The 20,861-nt window shown below is 47.0% G+C and overlaps 1 protein-coding gene across 3 annotated transcripts in view; it reads left to right on the top strand.

Moving 5' to 3' along the window:
* CHST15 (carbohydrate sulfotransferase 15) overlaps positions 1 to 20,861 on the top strand; it is an 81,148-nt gene that overhangs the window by 22,848 nt on the left and 37,439 nt on the right. For 2 of the 3 annotated variants that reach the window (XM_061162856.1, XM_061162858.1), the window contains exons 2-3: positions 18,818 to 19,864; positions 20,487 to 20,826. In XM_061162856.1, coding sequence (XP_061018839.1) covers positions 19,292 to 19,864; positions 20,487 to 20,826 — 913 coding nt within the window. In that variant the 5' untranslated portion in view covers positions 18,818 to 19,291. Of the gene's footprint in view, positions 1 to 17,429; positions 17,508 to 18,817; positions 19,865 to 20,486; positions 20,827 to 20,861 lie in introns of those variants that run through there. The other variant, XM_061162859.1, reaches the window with a different exon arrangement.

Here is a 20,861-nt window from a genome sequence, read left to right as displayed (position 1 = left end):
CCTGAACTTCACAAGACTCTTGCGTCTCCTGGCTGTCTGTATGGTCTGTGTGGCCTTGACTGGTGCTAGAGCTAAACTTGCAGAATTCAGATGAACCGGATTCTCCCTGTTTGGGAGTGTTATGGGATGTGGGAAAGCAAGTGAAATGTTGATTTGGGAGTTTGCACCTTTGCCTGGGGGAGCCCAAATTTCAGATCACTGACTCCGAGGGGGGACCTGTGGGGCCCTATACTGAGCTGAATGTCTGTGCGGCGACATGGGACATTTTGGCTCTGAGAGGCAGAGTCCCCACCCTGACTGGTCGTTTCCCACTCATGTCTGCCTGTGGCTTAGCCCGGAGAGGGACGTGCTCAGACCTGTGCAGACACTTTCTTCCCAGCTTGCATTTCTCCTTGCTCTGCCATCTCTGTGGGCTTGGGGCCCCAAATACCATCAGATCTAAGGCTGAAAATAAAAAAATGATCCTGTTTTTTTATTGTGCGAATTTATGTTTCTTATTACAATGGAATGCTCTGCAGTTATTTGCAAGATAAGGCCTTTTTAAAAGAATAATTGTTTCCTCTGCCTTTCTGATTTTTTTTGTAAGAGTAGGGCTATCAAGACAGGTGAAAGCCGAATTTTTAATAAGAGCGCAGTGATTCTTTTTCAACCAGCTTAGAAGACATTAAAATAAATGTAGGTGCTTTGATCTTCTCTTTCTGTATTAGAATGAAGGATCAGTTGTAGCAACAGACAGCGAAGTAATTCATTTCTGATGCATTTCAGCGAGCTGGCTTTCTAGAAGAGGCCAGAATGAAACATGGAACAGTATGACACAGACCAGAGACATACCAATATGTTTACTAAACACAAGTCCTAAGAGTAAGTGGTAAGAGGAGTAATAGTAATGATGATGATAAATATAATAAAGGTAGTGACCAACCAGTCAAGCACGTGGGGATACCAGGCTTCTTGCTCAGAGCGTTCCATGGCTCATCTCAGTCCTTTGTGCAATTCTGTTAGACTAGACGTTATCATCATCACCCTCTCTTTTCAGCTGGGGAACTGGAGTGGGCTTGGGGTCAGGCTGTGGGGCCAAGACAAGGACCCTGGCCACCTGGTTGCCCCCTGTGCTCATAGCCACCACCCTGCTCCCCAGGAACTGCTCATAAGTGGTGACTAGTCTCCACCACTGTTGGCTCTGCCTCTGACCCCCCAGAGGAGGTGAGAACTGGAGGCAGCTATTCCTGGAATGAGCCATATGCTCATTTTTTGCCTCAGTTATTTCAGTAATTGAGGCAAAGATTCTGGGAGTTTGGACATTAAGTATCTGGATAATTGCCTCAGTACATCATTTTCATTTTACGTGTTTAGACCCAACCTTTAATGAAATTTGAAAACCCAGCTCTACCTGGAGAAACAGTATTACTTTCTATTTCTAACTTTGTTTGCCCAAAGTAGCTGATGGCTTTGGCTTCCAGTTATCAGCTTCACTGCCAACATATAACCTCCTCCAAAGGCCCTGTTTGTCAGACTTGAAAATCAACCTTGATTTGGGGGCAGATTCCCTGACTTTTCCTTTCCTGGGAAATGAAGAGTTTGAAAAGATGGTCCCTCGGGTGCCTGGGCTTGGTTCCGAGGCTCTGTTCTGGTGACTTCTGTCCCTAACTGAATCACGGACGAGTCTCAGGAGGCGGTGGAAGTCTGCCTTTTCCTTCATCCCTCCTCAAGGCCCAGCACTGATGACTGAACAGATGGGTCAGGACCAGTGTGAAAGTGCCCGTGGTTTCCCTGAATGATGTGAATGCACAATATCCAAAGAAGATAAATATCTAAGAGCTTCCTGCTACCTTTGAACATTTCTTCCCCTAATTTCTTCTTTGAGATCCCAAAGAGAATTTTAAAGAGACTTCAAATAGGCTGCTTGCAAGAGTCCTGGCATTTTATTGTAGTAAGTGGTGGGTGCTATTGTCATGTGACTAGAGGTCGGGGTCTGCATGCCGGGTGATGTTTGGAGAAGCCCAGCCAGTGACTCTGGGGTGTGCAAACAGCTCCTCTGAATCCCACTGCAAAGCCTCTTTGGGTCAGATCTCAGTGGGAGTGGGGGTGACCAGGGCAAGAGGAAGAGGTCAAGGCTCTGGGAGGCGCTCACACAATCCTGCCGCTACCCCAAGGCCCTGACTGGTCTCAGCAAGCTGTGAGGGGGGCCAGGAGGGGGCCTCGGCGCTGACCCCACCCCTCCGGGAGCAAGGTGACTGGCCGAGGAGGTAGGAGGACCTCCTCCCCAAGCTGAAACGCCTCCACCTCTTTTTTTCCATTGTAAAGTGAACGCTGTTGGCCATTCGTAGGGAAAAGCTTCTTTGGGGTTTGTTCACAATCATTCGTTTCCGCTCAAGGCTTTTACAACTGCAGAAAAGGGTGTGAAAACCTCAGAAACGCTGAATTAACTAACCAAAGACAGCCCAGCAATGCTGCAAACTGTGTTTTGTCATCCGAAAGTGAAAATAATCCCAGGGTATGAACATTCAGGAAAAAAAAATAAGTCAGCCCATATTGCTTTGTGACAACGTCAGCGTTTCTTGTGGCCAGTTTCATAGGAGGAGGGGTGGATAAGGCTGGAGAAAGGCAGAAGCAGTGACAGATCTGCAGAAGGGTCATTAAAGAGGCTCCAGGCTCCCCCCGGTCCCAACCTGCTGGCACAGATGGTCGACACTTAGACCCATCCAGCCCTGGCACCCTGGAATGCCATGAAGAATTACTTTAACCTAAAAATCTGGTTTCTCCCGCCCATAAAAACCAGTAAATCCTTCAAACTAATTGAATGAAGGAGCTCATTTAATTACATAGTAATTGGTATTTCGTCTCTTTTAAGTATAGAAGAGGGGAAAGTGGCTGAGGAGAACACACTCCCCCCTCCAAAAAAAAAAAAGAAGAAAGAAAAAGAGAAAGACAGAAGGGAGAAGGCTAATTTCAGTTGACTCTGAATACTTGATGTTTTTGAAACATTTCCAGATTTCCTTTACAGGAAAGGAATGAAAGGGATCCAACAGGAGGAAGAATTTTCTTTTTTTCCCCTTTTGTCCTGAACTCAGTCCTGGGGTTTTGTGGCTTGTGCGGAGAAACTGGGTAGGCTGAGTGCATTCAGAAAAATTGGCCTGAAGGGGTTGTAAGAACTGAAAATGAGTGAAAAACAAAACAAAATGGAAAAAACAAAACTTCCGGCCACAGATAAGAATCATGTAATTTGCTAAGACATATCATTTTGGTGTTTTCTTGAGGAAAGCTAATTTGGACCAGCGGGGAGCTACAGTGGAGGTTAGGGGAGTAAGACAGAGCCTCGGCCCCTGGAGACCCTTGTTTCTGCTCTCGCAGAACCGGGGATGGGTGGCCCGAGCCTGGGGCCAGCCCATGGACAGCCCTGCCCTTGGAACCAGCGTCAGCTGCAGGCCAGAGAGACACCAAGAGATGGCTTTGCAGTGCCACAGGAACTAATCCTAGAGAAGCAGATTCCGAAACCCTGCAAAATTTAAAATCCTATATTAAACATCAGCTCTCTCCCCTTCCCATTATTGGGAATTCTCTGTTTGTGACTGTACTCTATTTCTGTATATGATGCCTGCTTCCTGCCTGCCTTTCCAATTTCCTTCTTTAGGAATTATTTTAAAAGGGAACAGAAGAGACCCTCTTACCTTCATGGAGCTTACAGTCCAGTGGTCAAGGCAAATGCCAGCCCAACAAGCATATAGGGGTTGACTTGGTCTAGGGACTGGGTTGGGGGAGCTTGGTTGATATCGGAAGGGGGAGCAGGAATTCATGGGTCAATGTAGAAGGAGATGGTAGCCGCACAGGTAGCAGCCCAGGGAGGCTGGGGGAGGCAGATGGAGACAGACACAGAGGCGGCACCTGCCTGCCAAGTCCTGCCCTTTCCTTGACTGCAGAATGTCCCCATTCACAGCGTGGCTGCTGACCAGGGCTCGGAGGTTAGGGGGCCTGCCCAAGGTCACCTAGTCAGGGGGTTGTTTCAGGGTCTGTGGTATAAGAGCCCGAGTCAGGCATGCTCCTGGTTTGTTCACCATGTGTCCCCAGGGACACCAAGTCCAGTGCTTGTTTGATGCTCCAAGGCCTCTGCTGGGCCTTGCATGGGTGGACAAATCATCGCGTATGCCCTCGGATTGTGTCGGGAGAAGTTGTTACTGACTTTGAGCTGACTCAATGTCTGAATATCTATGTGCTTTGACCAAATAGTTCTCTGAACTGACCCAGAGCAGTTCTTGATAGAAAGTCAGCTACAAGGATTTTTTTTTTTTTTTTTTTGGTCAACTTTTTAAAATTTGAGACTTTTTTAAGTTCAGGAAGAAGTCTGCTGTCTGCAAACAAGTCCCAATCTTCATCATGATGCCTGAATGCTTTCCAGATCTTTATGGAAAAATTCCACTCTTCCATGGTTAATTCCAAGATGCTACGTGTTTACTCGTTTACGGAGAACTGAGTTTCCAGGGCAGCTCTTGCTGCCCAGCTGTCTCCGTTTATACGCTGTATCACTTCCTCTCCTACCCCTCTCTGCTTTGTGTGCATGCTCAGTTGCTGAGTTGTACCCAACTCTTTGCAACCCCTTGGACTGTAGCTCACCAGGCTCCTCTGTCCGTGGGATTCTCCAGGCAAGAATACTGGAGTGGGTTGCCATTTCCTGCTCCAGGGGATCTTCCCGAATTAGGGAATCAAACCCACGTCTCCTGCATTGGCACTGAGCCAACAGAGAAGCTCCCCTCTCTGCTTTAACTTGTAAAAGGAGACTAGTCCTCTCCATCGGCAGGGTGGGCATGGAGGAGTCCACTGAAACAGCCTCTTAGCAAGCTGTTCTTGGAGAACATGTCTTTGTTATGACGTTTATTGAAGAACCACCTCTCCAGCTTCAAGAATCAAAACTTGGAAAGATTTTTTTCGAAAGAAATCATACCCCACCAAACACTTTCAGAATGTCTCTACTTAATGGAGAAGAGAAAAGAATTTCTTTTTGATAGGCTGATCTGTGTTTAGTGTCTGGGGTGATATGTCTATAAATAAATACTTACTTGACCTATTTATTTTACAGAGGTTGGGAATCTAGATTTCAGATTTGAGTGAGGTTATTAGAAACTGGGTCTCTTTTCTAAAAGTGTCAAGGATGTTAGAAGGAGAGTTTGAGATTACCATTTAAAATTATGTATTTATTGAATACTAAGGAGTTTTGTTTTGCGATTATTTTAACTGGTACAACTACATGTATTTTGGTTACCACTTTTTTTTTAAGGTTATATTCCATTTATAGTTATAAAATATTGGCTTAAACTACCACGTTTAAAATTAGTTTCTTCTCTGGGTCTCTCCTTCCATCCAAAATCTGGTTCTTGGCTCCACGTGTCCTAGTGGGACCAGCATCACTGCTGCTGTGTCGGGGCAGGAGAGGGCCTGTTTCAATCAGTTTTGTTCAGATGTTGCTGACACGCAGCCTTTGCAACTTTTCTGCTTCCTGTCTTGCATCCAGACCTGGCTTGGTGTTTGTACCCCAGGAGAGAGTCCATTCTGCTCTGCAGAGGTGGGAGGGAGAGAAGGAGACATGGGCGAGGCGGTGGGGATCTGGTTGCTCTTTGCGGAGGACTTGGAGCTGGCGGCCGCATGGAGGCGTTGTGCACAAGTCGTCTTGATCCTCAGTGTTTTCTGGTGGGTGCGTAGCGCCACTGTCTCCCTTCAATAGGTGAGCAAACCGAGGCACGGAAATGTAAAGCGGTCTGCCCCACTTCACACGGGGCTTCACAGGTGGCGCTGGTGGTAAAGAACCTGCATGCCAATGCAGGAAATGTAAGACATGCGGGTTCGGTCCCTGGGTTGGGATGATCCCCTGGAGAAGGAAATGGCAACCCACTCCAGTATTCTTGCCTGGAGAATCCCATGGACAGAAGAGCCTGGTGGGCTACAGTCTCTGTGTGACTCTGTGTGACTCTGTATGGGGTCACAGAGTCGGACGCAACTGAAGTGACTTAGCATGCCCAGGTTACATAGTAACCTGCTGGGTACGCATGCGTGTGTGTGTGTGTTCACACACTTCTAGGGCATGGACTTCAACTTTAGTCCCAGCCACCATGCTTCACCTTCCATGGGGCAATGTGCCTGTTCCCACGCCATGCATCTGTGAAGCAGGATCGGGGTCAAAGGAGTCAGCAGCTGATTCAGTCAGCACACAGTCAGTCACGAGACATCATCCTCTGGGGTCTCACTGCCCTTTCTGCTTGTGGCCCTTGGCACTCTTCTGGACTGTGCCTGTGGATGCCCGCTCTAGGGAGTTCTGTGGTGGGCTCAGGGATTCCCATGCCTGTGGCAGAGAGGGCAAGGGACATGTCCCCCCCAGGCTCACTCCCAGGCATGTATTCTTGCTTAAATGCCAATTGGATTTGTTTTTTGTTTTTCTTTTTTCTTTTTAAAGCAGTTGAGCATTATACTATGTCTGTTGGAGAGAGAAGATAACTTGAAAAGTGAGGGGATAAAGTGGAGCTTGACTGTAACTTCCCACTTGGCACTTTGCATAAACCCCTTCCGTGCCATGACACCCTGCCTTGTACAGCCCTGCAGTCTCTTTGCTGTTGCCCCTGACCTGGGGAGAGGGACAAGAGTGACCCATTTTCAACAGATGAGGCTCAGAGATGGGCTCTCATGTCCCAGGGACCTTGGCTCAGCCCATTTTCTATTTGCCACTCCTGTTTCCTCAACGTTTATTGTCATTGTCATTTCATCATTCCCATTTTGTGGTCGTAAAAGTAATACTCCACGTGAGTAAAATTGGAAGCATGGTGATTGGAAGCCGTAATGTACGTGTGGGTCCTGCCCCCATGCCCCCTGTGAGAGGGGCAGGTTGGGCTTCAGCTCATGTTTAAATCCAGCTCTACCACTTACTTGCTGTGTGATTTGGGACAAGTCACTTCACTGCCCAGAGCCTCGGTTTTCCTACCTGCGAAATGGAGTGATTGCGTCTATTGTTATCATCGTTTCAAGGTCAGGGTGCATGAGAGGCAGCATAAGGCCTGCCATGGAATAGGTGTTCAGCTCCTGTTAGTTCTCCTCCCAGGCCCTGTATCAGTGCTTCTCAAGAGCACCTCTAGGGGACCCTGAAGACAGTAGATAATAAATTCTCACTGGAGTGCCAGGGGCTGCCCCCAGGCAGCTTGCAGACAGCAAGACAAGCTGCAACTCTGCAGATTTTGTATCACTTAGCGATGTATCTGAGTATGATTTAATTTATAAGCAATGTTTTCATTGTTTAAACATGTAAAACCCAGAAGCTTCTGGTTGTGGCTTCCTGCAGCTCCTGGCATACCTTAGCACACTCCTGGGAGGTTGGCCCACATTTCCACGGCCCCGGAGTCTACACATCCCACCTGGGAGCAGTGCAGGAGTTGCTGTCCTTGCCTCTTGCCACCCCTAGTAAGGGCTAGACCTGTCTTCGAGCAGACAGTGGATGTTCTGGAGAAATCCTGTTTCACCCTCATCTTGTTCCGGAACCCGCCAGAGGACATTGCATTTCAGTCCGATTGCTCACTCTTTCCATCCAAAAGAAATAAATTCCCAAGAACTGTTGCCAGGCAGTTCTTCTTGTTCAAGGGTTAACCAGATTCTTATTCGCTTATCTTTGGAAATAAAATGATGTTTAAAACTATTCAGATCGGCAAGGACATCTGGTGGGGAGTACGCAGCTGCTCCGCATTCAGTGGTTGCCACCTCTAATGTATTCATTGCAGGGCCCACCATGCATCTGCAGGGTCATTATTCGCCGTTGGTTTTGAATATGTGAGCTCTGTCTAGGCAAAACCTCTCTCCCCCGCCCTTCCTGAAGGACATCTGAGTTGGGCATCTCCTGACACTTGGCAGTCTTTTTACTCTTCCTGAAACTGCGTCAAAGCAGGTGAGAGGATTCCAGACACCCAAGTGAGGGGGGACAGAGCCACCCTGCTCCTTGGGGCCCGAATACCTAGTCTCTGCATTATACTTGGGGCCACTTCTCTTTTTCATTCCTTTTCCTCTTTGTGGTAAGGAAAAATTGATGGAAGCTAGAGTCTACCTCTCATGTTTGTGGTTTAGGTGCTCAAGAGCCAAAAGGATCCCCTTGCTGAAAATGCGCACTTCCCCCCCTCCGCACCCACCCCCCAGTAGCTGAGGTTTGTTGTTACAGATGTTTGAATCCTTGAAAGCATGCAAAAACATACCTCAGTTATCAGGTACCTGGTTCCTGAGATCACTGAACTCTGACGATGCATCATACTTTGAGAAGAGACTGAGGGTCTAAGTGGTGCTGGGGTTTGCTTACAGTCACGTGGCTGGTTGAGAGGGGTCCCAGGTCTTTGGATCCCTAAGCCCTCTCTCTGCTGTTCTCTAAGTCATGTGGAGGGGGGAGTGTACAGCATTAAATTCATCTATAAAATGGGACAACTGCATGAGTTTTCCTCTTAGATTATCATGACGTATAAACAGGATTATCCATATAAATCCCAGCCTGCTGTCTGGACACCAGAAAACCTTCACTAGATGTTAGCTTGCGTCACTTTTATTATTGTCACTAAGAGGCAAGAGCCTTGCTCTGGATTTCTGCCAAGAGCTTGCTCCTTCACTCATTCATTTAAAAACTCTTTAGAAAATGTCCGCCCCTGTGCCAGGCATGGTTGATACACAAGGAACTCTAGGACCTAAGCTGATTTGATTTCAGGGTTGAGCATCACCGACCCTGCCTTTGTGGAGATGACAGTGCAATGGTTCAGACAGTCACTGGGCCCTAGCCACCCCTCTTTGCCTGGGACCCAGGGTGGCCGGTGGGCTGGGTGAAAGCTGACCTTGCCACTCCTTGAGCCTCAAGTTCTGGACAGCTTTCCCCTAGCGTTACCCCCTTACATGATGGTGCGGCGCGGAGAGAGCCCATAGGCTTTGCGGCCAACACACCTGTGGTTGAATTGTGGTCCTGCCAGTGGCTAGACATGGGGATCCAGGGATGTTTTTAACCCTGCTGTGCCCCCGTTTCCTGTGTGTAATTTGGGGGTCACAGAGCAGACCTCAGAGGGTTGCCATCAAGAAGGGAGCTTGCAGGCTTCCCTGGTGGCTCAGTGGTAAAGAATGTGCCTGCCAATGCAGGAGATGTGGGCTCAACCCCTGATCTGGGAAGATCCCACATGCCCTGGGGCAACTAAGTCTGTGCACCGCATGGCCTGAGCTCCAGAGCCTGGGAGCCACAGCTACTGGGCCGGAGCACCGCAACTAGAGAGTACCCGCCACTCACCACAACTAGAGAAAGGCCCATGCAGCAAGAAAGACCCAGCACAGTCAAATATAAATAAATAAAATTAAAAAAAAAGAAAGGAAAAAAGAAAGGACCTTGGTGGCAGGGGTTGGACCAACGTTTGTTACCTTCTCTTTTCATCATCCCTGAAGCCACTTGAAACCCTAAACTGGGCCCATGTTTTGAAGCATGCATCTCAGTCTGCACAAAGACTGATATTTCACTTCTAATGTCAGGTGTCTTCAAACAGAGTCCACACGGCTTCCTTGACATGCTGTGCGGTATAGGGCTGTCCTTGCTTTCTCGCCAAGAACCGTGGAGGTGGGTGGGTCCCACAGCGCCCTGGTAAGCTTGTCTTCAGTAGGTCCTGCCCTCATAGAAAACCGTCGCCATAGGTGTGCAGCCTTGAGTGGAAAATCAAGTACCTAATCTAACACTGATTCGGATTACTACTGGAAATAATAACATGAGCATTTAGACATAGTTTCTCCCCAAGTTTGGGTTCAGAACAAGAAAATCGTGGGTTGTGCCATGAAGACCTTTAGCATCTTGAGCCTGTTGAGATTCTCAGGCAATGGTGCAGTGTGAACATCTCACAGCCTCTTGTCCGCCCTGCCCCTGGCTGTTCTGTGCTTTGCAGAGAGAAGGGGCCATCTGGCCAGTGTCGTCCGTATATCTGGCTGTTGCACAAAGGAGCCGGAGCAGGTTACCTTCTGGGAGAGTGGGCAGTCCTGGAGGATGTTAGAAAGATCTCATTTGATCTTCTGCCTTCAGCTGTTGGAGATCCTGTGGGTCAGCGAGGCAGCCCTGTTGTTGGGGTGCTTTTTCAGCCTCCTGAACTAATGCTGGTTCTCCTGGCTCTGCAGACACTCAGGGGCTGGTGGGCTTTGCAGCTGCCCTCGAAAGGGGATCTGTCATTCTGAGTGTAGGAGTTTTTCTGAACCTCTGTTCTGGGGTTCGTTGGGATGTTCCAGAGGGCTGGACTGGCCGTTTTTCATACTTGTAGCTTCAACAAACAATGCCCTGCACACCGTGGGTGCTTGATAAACACGTGCCGCCCAGTGGGAACTACTCTTAAGGAGAGAACACTTCTTGTGTTTGGGAATTAACTGCCCAGCTTTTTTGCCTAGCGTAAGGCAAGTATCACACCAGCTTTTCAGTCCTCACTGCAAAATGGTTAGCTTCTTAAGTGGTCCGAAGACATAATAGATGATTATGATGTGAATATAATGATAATGGGCTTTTACTAGGGAGGAGTTCATTGTAAATCATCCATTCAGGAGTGTCAGGGCTGAAAGAGGTAGTCCTGACTCTATATTTTCCTTTCAAGATACAGGTTCAGAGATGCAGGGACTTGTCCGGGGTTACTGGCCAGGTGTCAGGTCTGGATGGTGACCAGTTGGGAAATCTCAGCTCAGGGGCCACACCTGTGGCTTGCGGCCTTGTTGGAGGCAGATGCTCATTCCGAGGGGTCTCATCTTGCCCCAGGGCGAACCTCCAGTCATCCCAGGCTCTCCAGGGCTCCTCATGCTGGTTATGGAAACATCTGGATGATCCCAGTCGGCTCTGCTTTTTAATATCCTGTTTCAGCTATAAAACTTGGCTGTTATTCTGTGATCTGTATGCCTGCCTCTAGCTGCCACCTGCCTCTTCTCACTCATTACTTCATATTAGTTGCAGACGGGAAAATTGGACACCTGTACCTAGAACTATATATACACGGAAAGCAAGTAGCCTGGAATGAGGAAGGCCTAAGGGCCTCTCCTGTAATAACTCAAAGAATACGGATCATTTATTGAGGCTTTCTGTGTGCCAGTTGCTAGGCTAAGCATTTCATATAGATTATCTCATTTCCTCTTCACATCCATGCTGGGTGGAGATAGTTTTATTCCCGTTTTACAGATGAGGAAATAAAGTCACAGGACAGTGAAGTTAGTTACCCGAGGTCATTAAGCTGGCTCAGACTTGAGTCAGATTGACACGCAGGTCTGCCTCACTCCAAAGCCTGCGAAGCTTTGTTCTGACGACCCAGAAAACATTTTTGCTCCATCCCAACTTTCTACCAAGTTGTGCATCATTTGGTTCCCTGGGCTAGATGCAGAGGAGGAGCTGGCTGTGTATTTGTGGAGATCTGATCTCAGAGAAAATGTCTCTTTAGTATAGGTAAATTTTGTGTAATGAAACAATAGTTTAGAATGTATTTTCTATACTGTAAAGCATGTGCAGTGGTCATTATTAACAAATAAAATTTTGATGATGAGCTTAATACAGAGTCAAGTATGCTTTAAAAATAACTTTTAAAAAAACTGCCTGTGTTGCATGTGACATATATTTTGAGTGAGCCAGGGAGATTCTGCAGGTCAGTTTGAGAATCCTATCTCAAACAAAACACAGATGAGGTGTCTCGGTCAACGGGAAAGGTGAAATCTGGCAAGGAAACCAGAAGAACAGGATACAGGAAGGGCTTGCTCAAGGAGAGGAAGCAAGGAAGAAGTTATAGTGATTGTAAAATAGGCAAGGGGGAAGTTTCTTCATCAGGGAGTGGGGAGAATGGGGTCAGTCGTTTGATAACCAAAACACAGTAGCTGTGGTTGTCGTAAATACACATTTTGCCAGAAAATAACCTGGTATGTGATATTTAGGTAGTTTTGTCTTAATTTGGGACCAACTGCCATCTGGGTTTTCAGCATTATTTTAGCATATCTACTTTTGGTGTTAGCCAAAGAATTCTTCAGGGCAAAACATTGATTCAGTTGATTCACTGGGTCTTCTTTGGATGAATTCAGTTCGGTTCAGTTCAGTCACTCAGTTGTGTCCGACTCTTTGCAACCCCATGAACCGTAGCACGCCAGGCCTCCCTGTCCATCATCAACTCCCGGAGTTTACCCAAACTCATGTCCATTGAGTCGGTGATGAATTACTTTGCCCTGAATTGCTCACTTAGATAAACATACTTTTTGAAACTCTTCAAAGTAGAATCACATCAGCTTAACTTAGTAAAGTCTATTGTTTGTAACCTGTAGAGGGGTGTATTGGATAGCTTTTATCACATAGCAAGACACCCTCAAGCTCAGTGACTTAAAGCAGCAGCCACTTATTTCTCATGTGTTTATAGACACTGGCTGGGGGTCAGCAGGGTCTTGGCCACTCCAGGTGGGACTCAGCCAGGTGGCTCTGGTCCACAAGTCTCTTGTTCTCCTCTTGGCCAAGCTGCCATGTTCTTCCCCCAGCGCCCGTAAAGGTAGAGAGGGCAGGTGGACACACTCGACCCGTCTGAGGCCTGGGCTTGGGACTGGTCTGCTGTCTCTGCGGCCGCATTCTGTTGGCCAAAGTAGTTTCCAAACCCAAGTCAAAGGGTGGAGAAAGGTATTCCACTAATTTGATTAGAGGACTGCAGAGTCATTTATGTGGCAAAGGGGGTGAACAGAGAGAGGAATAATAAGCTGGAACCAAAGGGCAAACTGCCATAAACAGTAATAAACTGCTACTTACCAAATACTTCCTGTGGGCCAGGACTTTGTGTGTATAATAATAGCTAAGATTTATCTGGCACTTACTGTGGGCCAGACATTCTTCCACACGCTGGACACAAGTGGGTTCTATGAGTGTTACAAGATAGACCCTAAGATTATCTCCAATTTGTACCCAAGGAAACAGGAGGGGACAGGTTTAGTGGCTTACTCAAGGTCAAAGTAGGGGAACCCCGCTTCATCCACCCAGGCTTCAGTGCTATATGTGATCTGTTACTGTCAAGGACTGTTGAGAATCCAGAGGCCCAGGCCACTTAAGGGACTTGCCGAGGTCACCAGGTGGACGCAGCTAAAGCCTGCTGGCCCACATGACTGCTGACCATGTTCTTCCCACTGTGCTACTGACTGACGATGTGAATTGAGGAACGTAGCTTTATTCTATTTACTGATTGTGATGTGGTCAAAGGCATGAGATCCAGGTATGAGATTGAGACAGATCTGTTGTTCGTACAGAATTCTCCACTCTTGTTAGCCTTCTTCTCAGTCCCAGTCACAGACTTAGGATAGCCTTGAGCTAAAAGTGAAAAATATTCCTTTTGCCACTTGTTGATTAATATTCCTTGGGAAAAAAATGTATTTTCATATACATAGCCTGAAGAGAAATGTCAGCAGTTAGACAAAGTAATCAGAAGAAGGCTTTGTGTTTTAGTAAAGGTTAATTAAGACCCATCAATTTTTTTTCTTTAAAACCTTGAAGTAAAAGAATGTAATTAGCTATTTTTTTCCCTTCTCTATTCCCAGAGGTCAGATGTAAATGTTCTACCTAAATGAAACCATTTATTTAAATTCATCCCGATTTCTTTGGAAGTTTTGTATATCTTTCTTCTGCTATATCAGCTTATAGCTACAATTATTTAATAAGGTTTTCCTAGGGTGAAATTAGATGCCCTTTATTGATCTTAACGCTGAGGGGGCATTCAATTACTTAATCCGAAGCACTATATCTGGGTCTCTCAATTACAATTTTGTTATAAATGGCTTGCTAATGATGCTCGGGGTGCATAGGTTAATAGGGGTCATCTTAGCCAAGGCTGGGTAATTGAATGCTCTCTATTCTGGGACCGGTTATCTGATCTCTCACAGTGGTACTGGGTTCCCACGATTCCAGCCTGCATCCACAGGGCACAGTGTTGAGCCTTGGCTGGAGGGCAATCTCACTGAAATGCATGCCTGAGGACTCTGGTTTAATACCCAACGGGGGAGCCAGGAGTCCTGGCTGATCGGAGTCCACTGGCACCAAAACGGGGACATTCCAGACAGGTGAAGTGCAAGGGATATCCATTGCTTATTTCTTAAGAAAGAATAACCTGAGGTTAGGTTTCAGAATGACTGTTCTTGGTGTATAGAAAATCTCAACCCAGGAAAAAAACAGCAATCCATTTTCCTTTCAGTCTAGCTGCATGAATTTGATTTTTCTTCACTGAGTTGTGTTAGTTCTCAGCTATATGTATTTTAAAGATCCCTCTGAAAGAATCCAGAGTGTGCCTCTCTGTTTGTGTGTGGACGGATCTCAGCTTTCCAGGCCTTCCAGAGTCTGGTCCCTGCCTTTTCTCCCATCTGTTTCCCACCCCCTTCCTGCCCCATAACCCAGAGATCTGCTCTCCTGATGGCTTTGCTCTCCAGCTTCCCTTTTTTGCGGGGTCTTTACTTCCCTGGTCCCTACGTGACTGGCTTCCTTCTCATCAGTCAGATGAACCCTCCTGAATTAAGTCTTCTCTGGTCATCCTCTCTACTCTACCTCTCCTTCCTCTAAGGTGGCAGTTCTTCCCAGGGATGAAGGCCAGGGATGCTGCTCAACATCCCACAGTGCACAGAACAGGCCCCCACAACAAAGCATCGTCTGGCCCTGGTGCGGCATGGGGAGCCCCTGTTTGTAGGGTGTCATGGTTTTCTCTTTTTGTGTTTTCTTCCAGCACCTGAGATGATGGTATTCATTTGTGACTTTTTAAATTGTCTGTTGTCCTGCGATTCCCCTAACTCCGGGTGGAATATAAGTTCCAGGTGGGGCAAAGGTCTCCCTATTATGGTCACTCCTGTACCAGTCCCATCCACTTGGATGAGGGTGGTCTGGAAACCTCAAAGCTCCAGGCCCTTTTCATAGCCATGCACTCACTAGTCATATGGTCGTTGTTTTTAATCAAGTATTTTACATACTATATGCTGGTCAGATGTTTCAATAAAACATGTAAATGTAACATACATTTTTTTCTCAAAGAGAGCCCCCTGGGGGGATTTTCCACACCAGCAAAATCTCCAACTCTCCAGACACCAGCTGGGTGTTCTGCAATTCAGTTGAATTCTTCTAGTAACTCCCTGGAATTAGCACGGCTTTCACGGGTTAAGAGCTCAGTCCTCTGAGACTGGAGCTTCCGTGGTAGCTCAGTGGTAAAGAATCTGCTTGCACTGTGGGAGACTTGGGTTCAATGCCTGGATCGGGAAGATTCCCTGGGGAAGGAAATGGCAAGCCACTCCAGTATTCTTGCCTGGGAAATCCCATGGACAGAGGAGCCTGGCGGGTTACAGTTCGTGGAGTCGCAAGAATCAGATGCAACTTAGTGACTAAACCACCACCACCTCTGAGATGGCCCCCACTTCAGGCCTGGGTCACAAGTCTTGGGTCCCCAGGCTACCCACACTTCTGTTCTAATTGGCTGCAGGGTCAGAGGTTCCTACAGTCCTTCCTCAAGTTCCTTAACTTGAATGATGTGCGGTACTCAGAAAAGCACCCTCCTTACTCTTATGGGTTCATTACAAAGGAGACAGTACAAGAACAGCCAAATGGAGGAGATGCAGAGTGAGCCTGGGGGAGGGTCATGGACTTTCCAGGTCCTCTCTGCACACACCACACTCCCAGCACCTCCACGGGCTCTCCCACCAGAAAGCTCTAGGAATCCTGTCATTTAGAGGAATTTTTGGAGGGCCTGCAGCTCATGGGGTCGCAATGAGTCAGACACGACTTAGAGACTGGACAACAATAACATTATGTAGGCACGAGTGAGTAAATCATTGGCCACTGGGGATTAACTCAGTCACCAGCCCCTTCCCCTTCCCTGGAGGTTGGAGAGGCAGGGCTGAGAGTTCCAAGCTTCCAAGTTTTTCCTGCTACCAGTCCCATCCTGAAGCTGTCTGGGTCCCCTCTCCCCCACCAAGAGTCGCCTCACTAGCATAAACTGAGGTGTGGTTGAAAGGGGCTTGTTATGAATGACAGAAGGTATTGTCCCTGTCACCCCTCTCACCCAGGATGTTCCAAGAGTTTTAGAAGCTCTGTGTCAGGCAGGAACTGAGGACAAAGACCAGATATTTCTTTGGTATGACATCACACCCCCATCACATCCTGGTTTCAGGCCCCCAAACCTGGTCGTGCCAGCTTCCCCGATGGCTCAGATGGTAAAGAATCTGTCTGTAATGCAGGAGATCTGGGTTCGATCCCTGAATCTGGAAGATCCCCTGAGGAAAGAAATGGCAACCCACTCCGTATTCTTGCCTGGAGAATCCCATGGACAGAGGAGCCTGGCGGGCTAGTCCATGGGGTCGTGAGGAGCTGAACACAACTGGGTGACTGACACTTTCAACCTGGATGTGCATCTCGGGCGGTGCTCAGTGCAGAGTCCTCCTTTGGGAGGGATCTGGAGATTTAAAGAGGGAAGGGATGAAGGAGTGAATTATAGGAGATAACATTGGATCTGAGTGTTTAGGCTCTGCAGGCCTCTGGAATTGTCTCCCCAGTTTTCTGCTCCCATTTTACGAAGTGAGACGTGGAGTGGGAGGTCTGGCTGGAGGGTGTAGCCTGCCCAGGGAACAAATCCTCTGGCCTGCTGTGTCCCAGGCCTCTCTGTTGAGACTGTCAGCTTCTCTGACTACTCAGGTCTATTTATTTACTGTGCTTGACTTAGAAAACCTTTGTTCTTGTTGAGGAATGTTTTGCCCATTTTGGTGGGTCCAGATTTTGTACATTTTTGTCTTGGAGCTTCAAAGACCATGTTTTGGAAAAGATCTAATTAGGCCTCTTGCAGCCAGAGAGACAGAAGGGTGCAAACTGGCTCCCCCCTGCGATGCTGGCTGGAATCTCATTTTAACCCCGCTTGGCCTTGTCTTCGCCGTGTGAAAAATGTTTTCTTGGCTTAGTGATGGGGTTTCTGAGTAGGGGAGCTTGCCCTTTTGTTTCTTTGGTTTGGGAGAATTGTTTGTGCCAAGTGATGGTTCAGGGCTGGTTGAGCAAGTTGGAGGCAGAGGTCTGAGCCTTGAGGTTTCCGCCGAAGTCCCTCCAAAAACTCTCAGAGATGAGGGGGTGATGGAGCCTGAGGTGTTGGCCTGGTTCCGGGCTGTTTGCTCCCATGGCCCCCTCTCCTCTGTGCTTCTCAGAACTGCTCTGACCCCTATCTCAGCCTTTATTCACTAGCATTCCTCAAACTGCTTCCTTGAGACATTAGATAGAATTCCATGGTCAATTATGTTTTGGAAATATTGTCTATTATAGTCCTCTCTTATGGATTCACAGTGAAAAGATGAAGTCTGCTCTAAAGAAGTCTGTGTCATTTGGGCCATCCTACCTTTCCTCTAGGTAATTTAAGCCCTGAAGACCTATCGACCATGCAGAACATTTTGTGGAAGACATTTTAGGAATACCGCATGGCTATTTCATGGTCATCGTGTTTTGATAAAACATGGGCCTTTCTGTCCAAGGGAAGGGGATGTTGCTGCTGGTGAGTTGATTGCTCGGCCTCTCCGCCAAAACGAGGGGGGCTTTATGCTGAGTTAGTTAACACCATCTTCCCTGGGGACAGTAAGGATCGTTGGAGGGGTGTGTGTGTGCACAGAGACAGAAGTGAGTCTGCCACCTTTAGCTGATTCTCAGGTGCTAAGGAAAGATACTGTGATGGGATTGCCCATCTTTGATTCCACTTCAGACATTCTTGGCATTCACTGACAATGAAAAAACATAATAGTAATAGTCATTGATGATGCTATCATTATTCATGTTATCTCTCTTTTATGGGATCCTAAACATGTGTAGGCATTCTGCAAACTCTTCACATGCATTAGCTGATTTAGTACTTGTTACACACTTGAAAGGGAGATACTTTCATCCTAATTTTACTGGTGAGGGAATCAGAGCTCAGAAAGGTTATGCAGCTGACTTGAGGTCACACGGCTGGCTCATTAGCAATGTTCTACCACTGCTAGAAACCATATAGGTCTCCTTTTTTGCTGTTTTTACAACGTCTACAAAGAAGTGTCACTTGGGCAACAATACATTTTATAGCTGCAGACTTCTATTAATGGATTTTTAAGAATCATGTTTTCCCAAGGATGATGAAAGTGAAAAATTGTTTCATGGTCTGAAGTGTTCTGTTACTCAGGGGAGTACTGCATGTTGCATTTAATTGCTTAATAACTTAAAGTCAAATTTTTTTTAATATGATACATTCTACTGAAGGAGAGAATCATTTCAGTGTTTCTAAATTTTCATTAACTTTTGCATCCTACACTGATAATAAATGTTAGCTCTAGGTTAAAAGACTATTAGTGCTGTTAGGAGGGGAAAAAATATTTTCTCTGCCTCCTCCCATCTTAACTACTCTCCTTGGATTTTTTTGTTGATTTAAAAGAGTTGTTATTTCAATTCATCCTTCAAATTCATAGTGACTGACTGTGCATGAATCGAAGAATGATTCCAAGTTGGGAGCAGGGGTTCTAGTTACTTAGCTGTGTCCAGGCACAGACATTATAGAATATGTGGGTTGTGTGAAATAAGAGGTGTTTAATAAGGTGCTGGTGGAGCTGGTATTGGGGTCACATTTGGTGGCAGAGATTGAACTCCAAAGCCAAACACCAAGGACCTGACACCTCTCCCTTCATCCTATATGATTTTCTGTAACTTGCTTGTAACCCAGCCAGCATGGCTGAAACTTAGAAGTGGAAAAGAAGTGTGAACTTCTCTCCTTGGAAGATGTTCCCAGGGTGATTGCTGTCATCATCTAATGTAATAAAATCTCTTTTCTTTGTTGTTTAGGTAATCTGACATCTTAAGGATTCTGTTCCGCATGAAGAGGAAACATTTCAAAGGAACATAGGATGTGAAAGAAGAAATCTCCATGGACTCTGCATGGATGGTGTACCTGTCCATCTCTCATTGAGGCCATGAGATCTTCTAATCCCTTGGGTGTTTTCATGTTCTCCAGCGAGAACACTTCCACTTCATTTGGTGCCATGGGAAAAACCTGAGGGTCAGGAAGAATTGTTCCTGACCTTGTGACTTTTTCCAGGATTACAGAACATGACAATTGGATATCATTCGTGTTATCTTTTGGAGGCAAACCAAAGAACGTGATCCCTCATTCTCTGGTGTTTTGGCACCTGCTCCTTTTTATTCTTGTTTCTGTTGCTTGTGCCTTCCAATCATCTTATGTGATCACTGAGCCATCCTTCAAGTTTTACAGCACAACTTGCAGGCATCCGGACTCCTCAGGGGCTCGCCCATGGCTCAATGGGCCAGCAGTCCAGGGGCATTACCATGAGGCACTGCATTAATTGCTGCATCCAACTGTCACCTGACGACGTACAGACACAGCAGGTCAGCTGCCGAGGAGGCTCCCATCACGGTCGTCAGGAGTGCCCAGTGTGCAAAGCAGAAAAGAAAATTGTGTTTCGAGTGGACGGTAAGCAGATGAACTTGCTGGCTGTTCTCGAAGTGAGGGCTGATGGGAATGAGAGCTGGGGTGGGTTTTTGCGCTTCAAGAAGGGGAAGCGATGCAGCCTCATTTTTGGATTGATAATAATGACGTTGGTGATGGCTTCTTACATCCTTTCTGGGGTCCACCAAGAGCTTCTGATCTCATCGCCTTTCCATTACGGAGCCTTCCCCAGCAATCCCAGCTTGACGGAGGGCGAGAATCCGAGTGACGCAAAAGAGCATCATCACCAATCCTCTGTAAATAATATTTCATACGTGAAGGACTATCCAAGCATTAAGTTAATTATCAACAGCATCACATCCAGGATTGAGTTCACCACCAGACAGCTCCCAGACATAGAAGATCTCAAGAAGCAGGAATTGCACGTGAGTAGCCTGATGCTCATCTCCATTGACTGATTTTTAAAGAATGGCTGCTTCCTTTCTTATCGTCACCTTTGGCAAGAAAGTGACCAAAAATTTCCCAAGTGTAATAGTGGTAATTTGACAGCCTTATGGATGAGAATTCACTGTTGGCATGTGTCCATGCCAACAAGGGAACTCTGTATTGAATGGCACAGCTAAAAAGGTTGAAGGAACCCCTCCCCCCCTTCTAATAATTCCTTTCTGGGATGTTTTGCTTGAAAGGTGGTCCTGGCAGTTAAAATTACTTCTGTAGATCACTCTCTAGTCTGTCCTAAATCACCGTGTTTGTCTCTAACGGCCACTTAAATATACAACTATATAGTCGTGTGTGTGTGTAAGATAAATCACGGTAGAATGGATTTTGATGGAACTTGTATTTTCATTCTCTTCATATTTTATTTTTGTTGGGGGTTTAGGAAAAGCATGGTCATTGTTTACCAAGGTTACTTTTAGCATTTAGTCATCATCCAGTAATACTTCCCATGCGATTGTAATAAGCCTCAGTGTAGGATCATACTGAGGACAGAGTGTGTTTCCCCCCGCCCTCAGTGTGTCTCTCCGTTTCTGTCTCTTTCTGTTGCAGATGTTTTCCGTCATCCCGCACAAATTTCTTCCCAACAGTAAGAGCCCCTGTTGGTACGAGGAGTTCACGGGCAGGAACACCACCGACCCCTACCTGACCAACTCCTACGTACTCTACTCCAAGCGCTTCCGCTCCACCTTCGACACGCTGCGCAAGGCCTTCTGGGGCCACCTGTCCCACACGCACGGCAAGCACTTCCGCCTCCGCTGCCTGCCGCACTTCTACATCATCGGGCAGCCCAAGTGCGGCACTACCGACCTCTACGACCGCCTGCGGCTGCACCCGGAAGTCAAGTTCTCTGCCATCAAGGAACCGCACTGGTGGACCCGGAAGCGCTTTGGTGCGTGCCGCCATGTCCCCATGGCAAGGGTGCTT

Source organism: Dama dama, chromosome 15 (assembly GCF_033118175.1).
Source record: "Dama dama isolate Ldn47 chromosome 15, ASM3311817v1, whole genome shotgun sequence".
Classification (NCBI taxonomy): Eukaryota; Metazoa; Chordata; class Mammalia; order Artiodactyla; family Cervidae; genus Dama; species Dama dama.
This window is presented reverse-complemented; position numbering and strand designations above follow the sequence as displayed.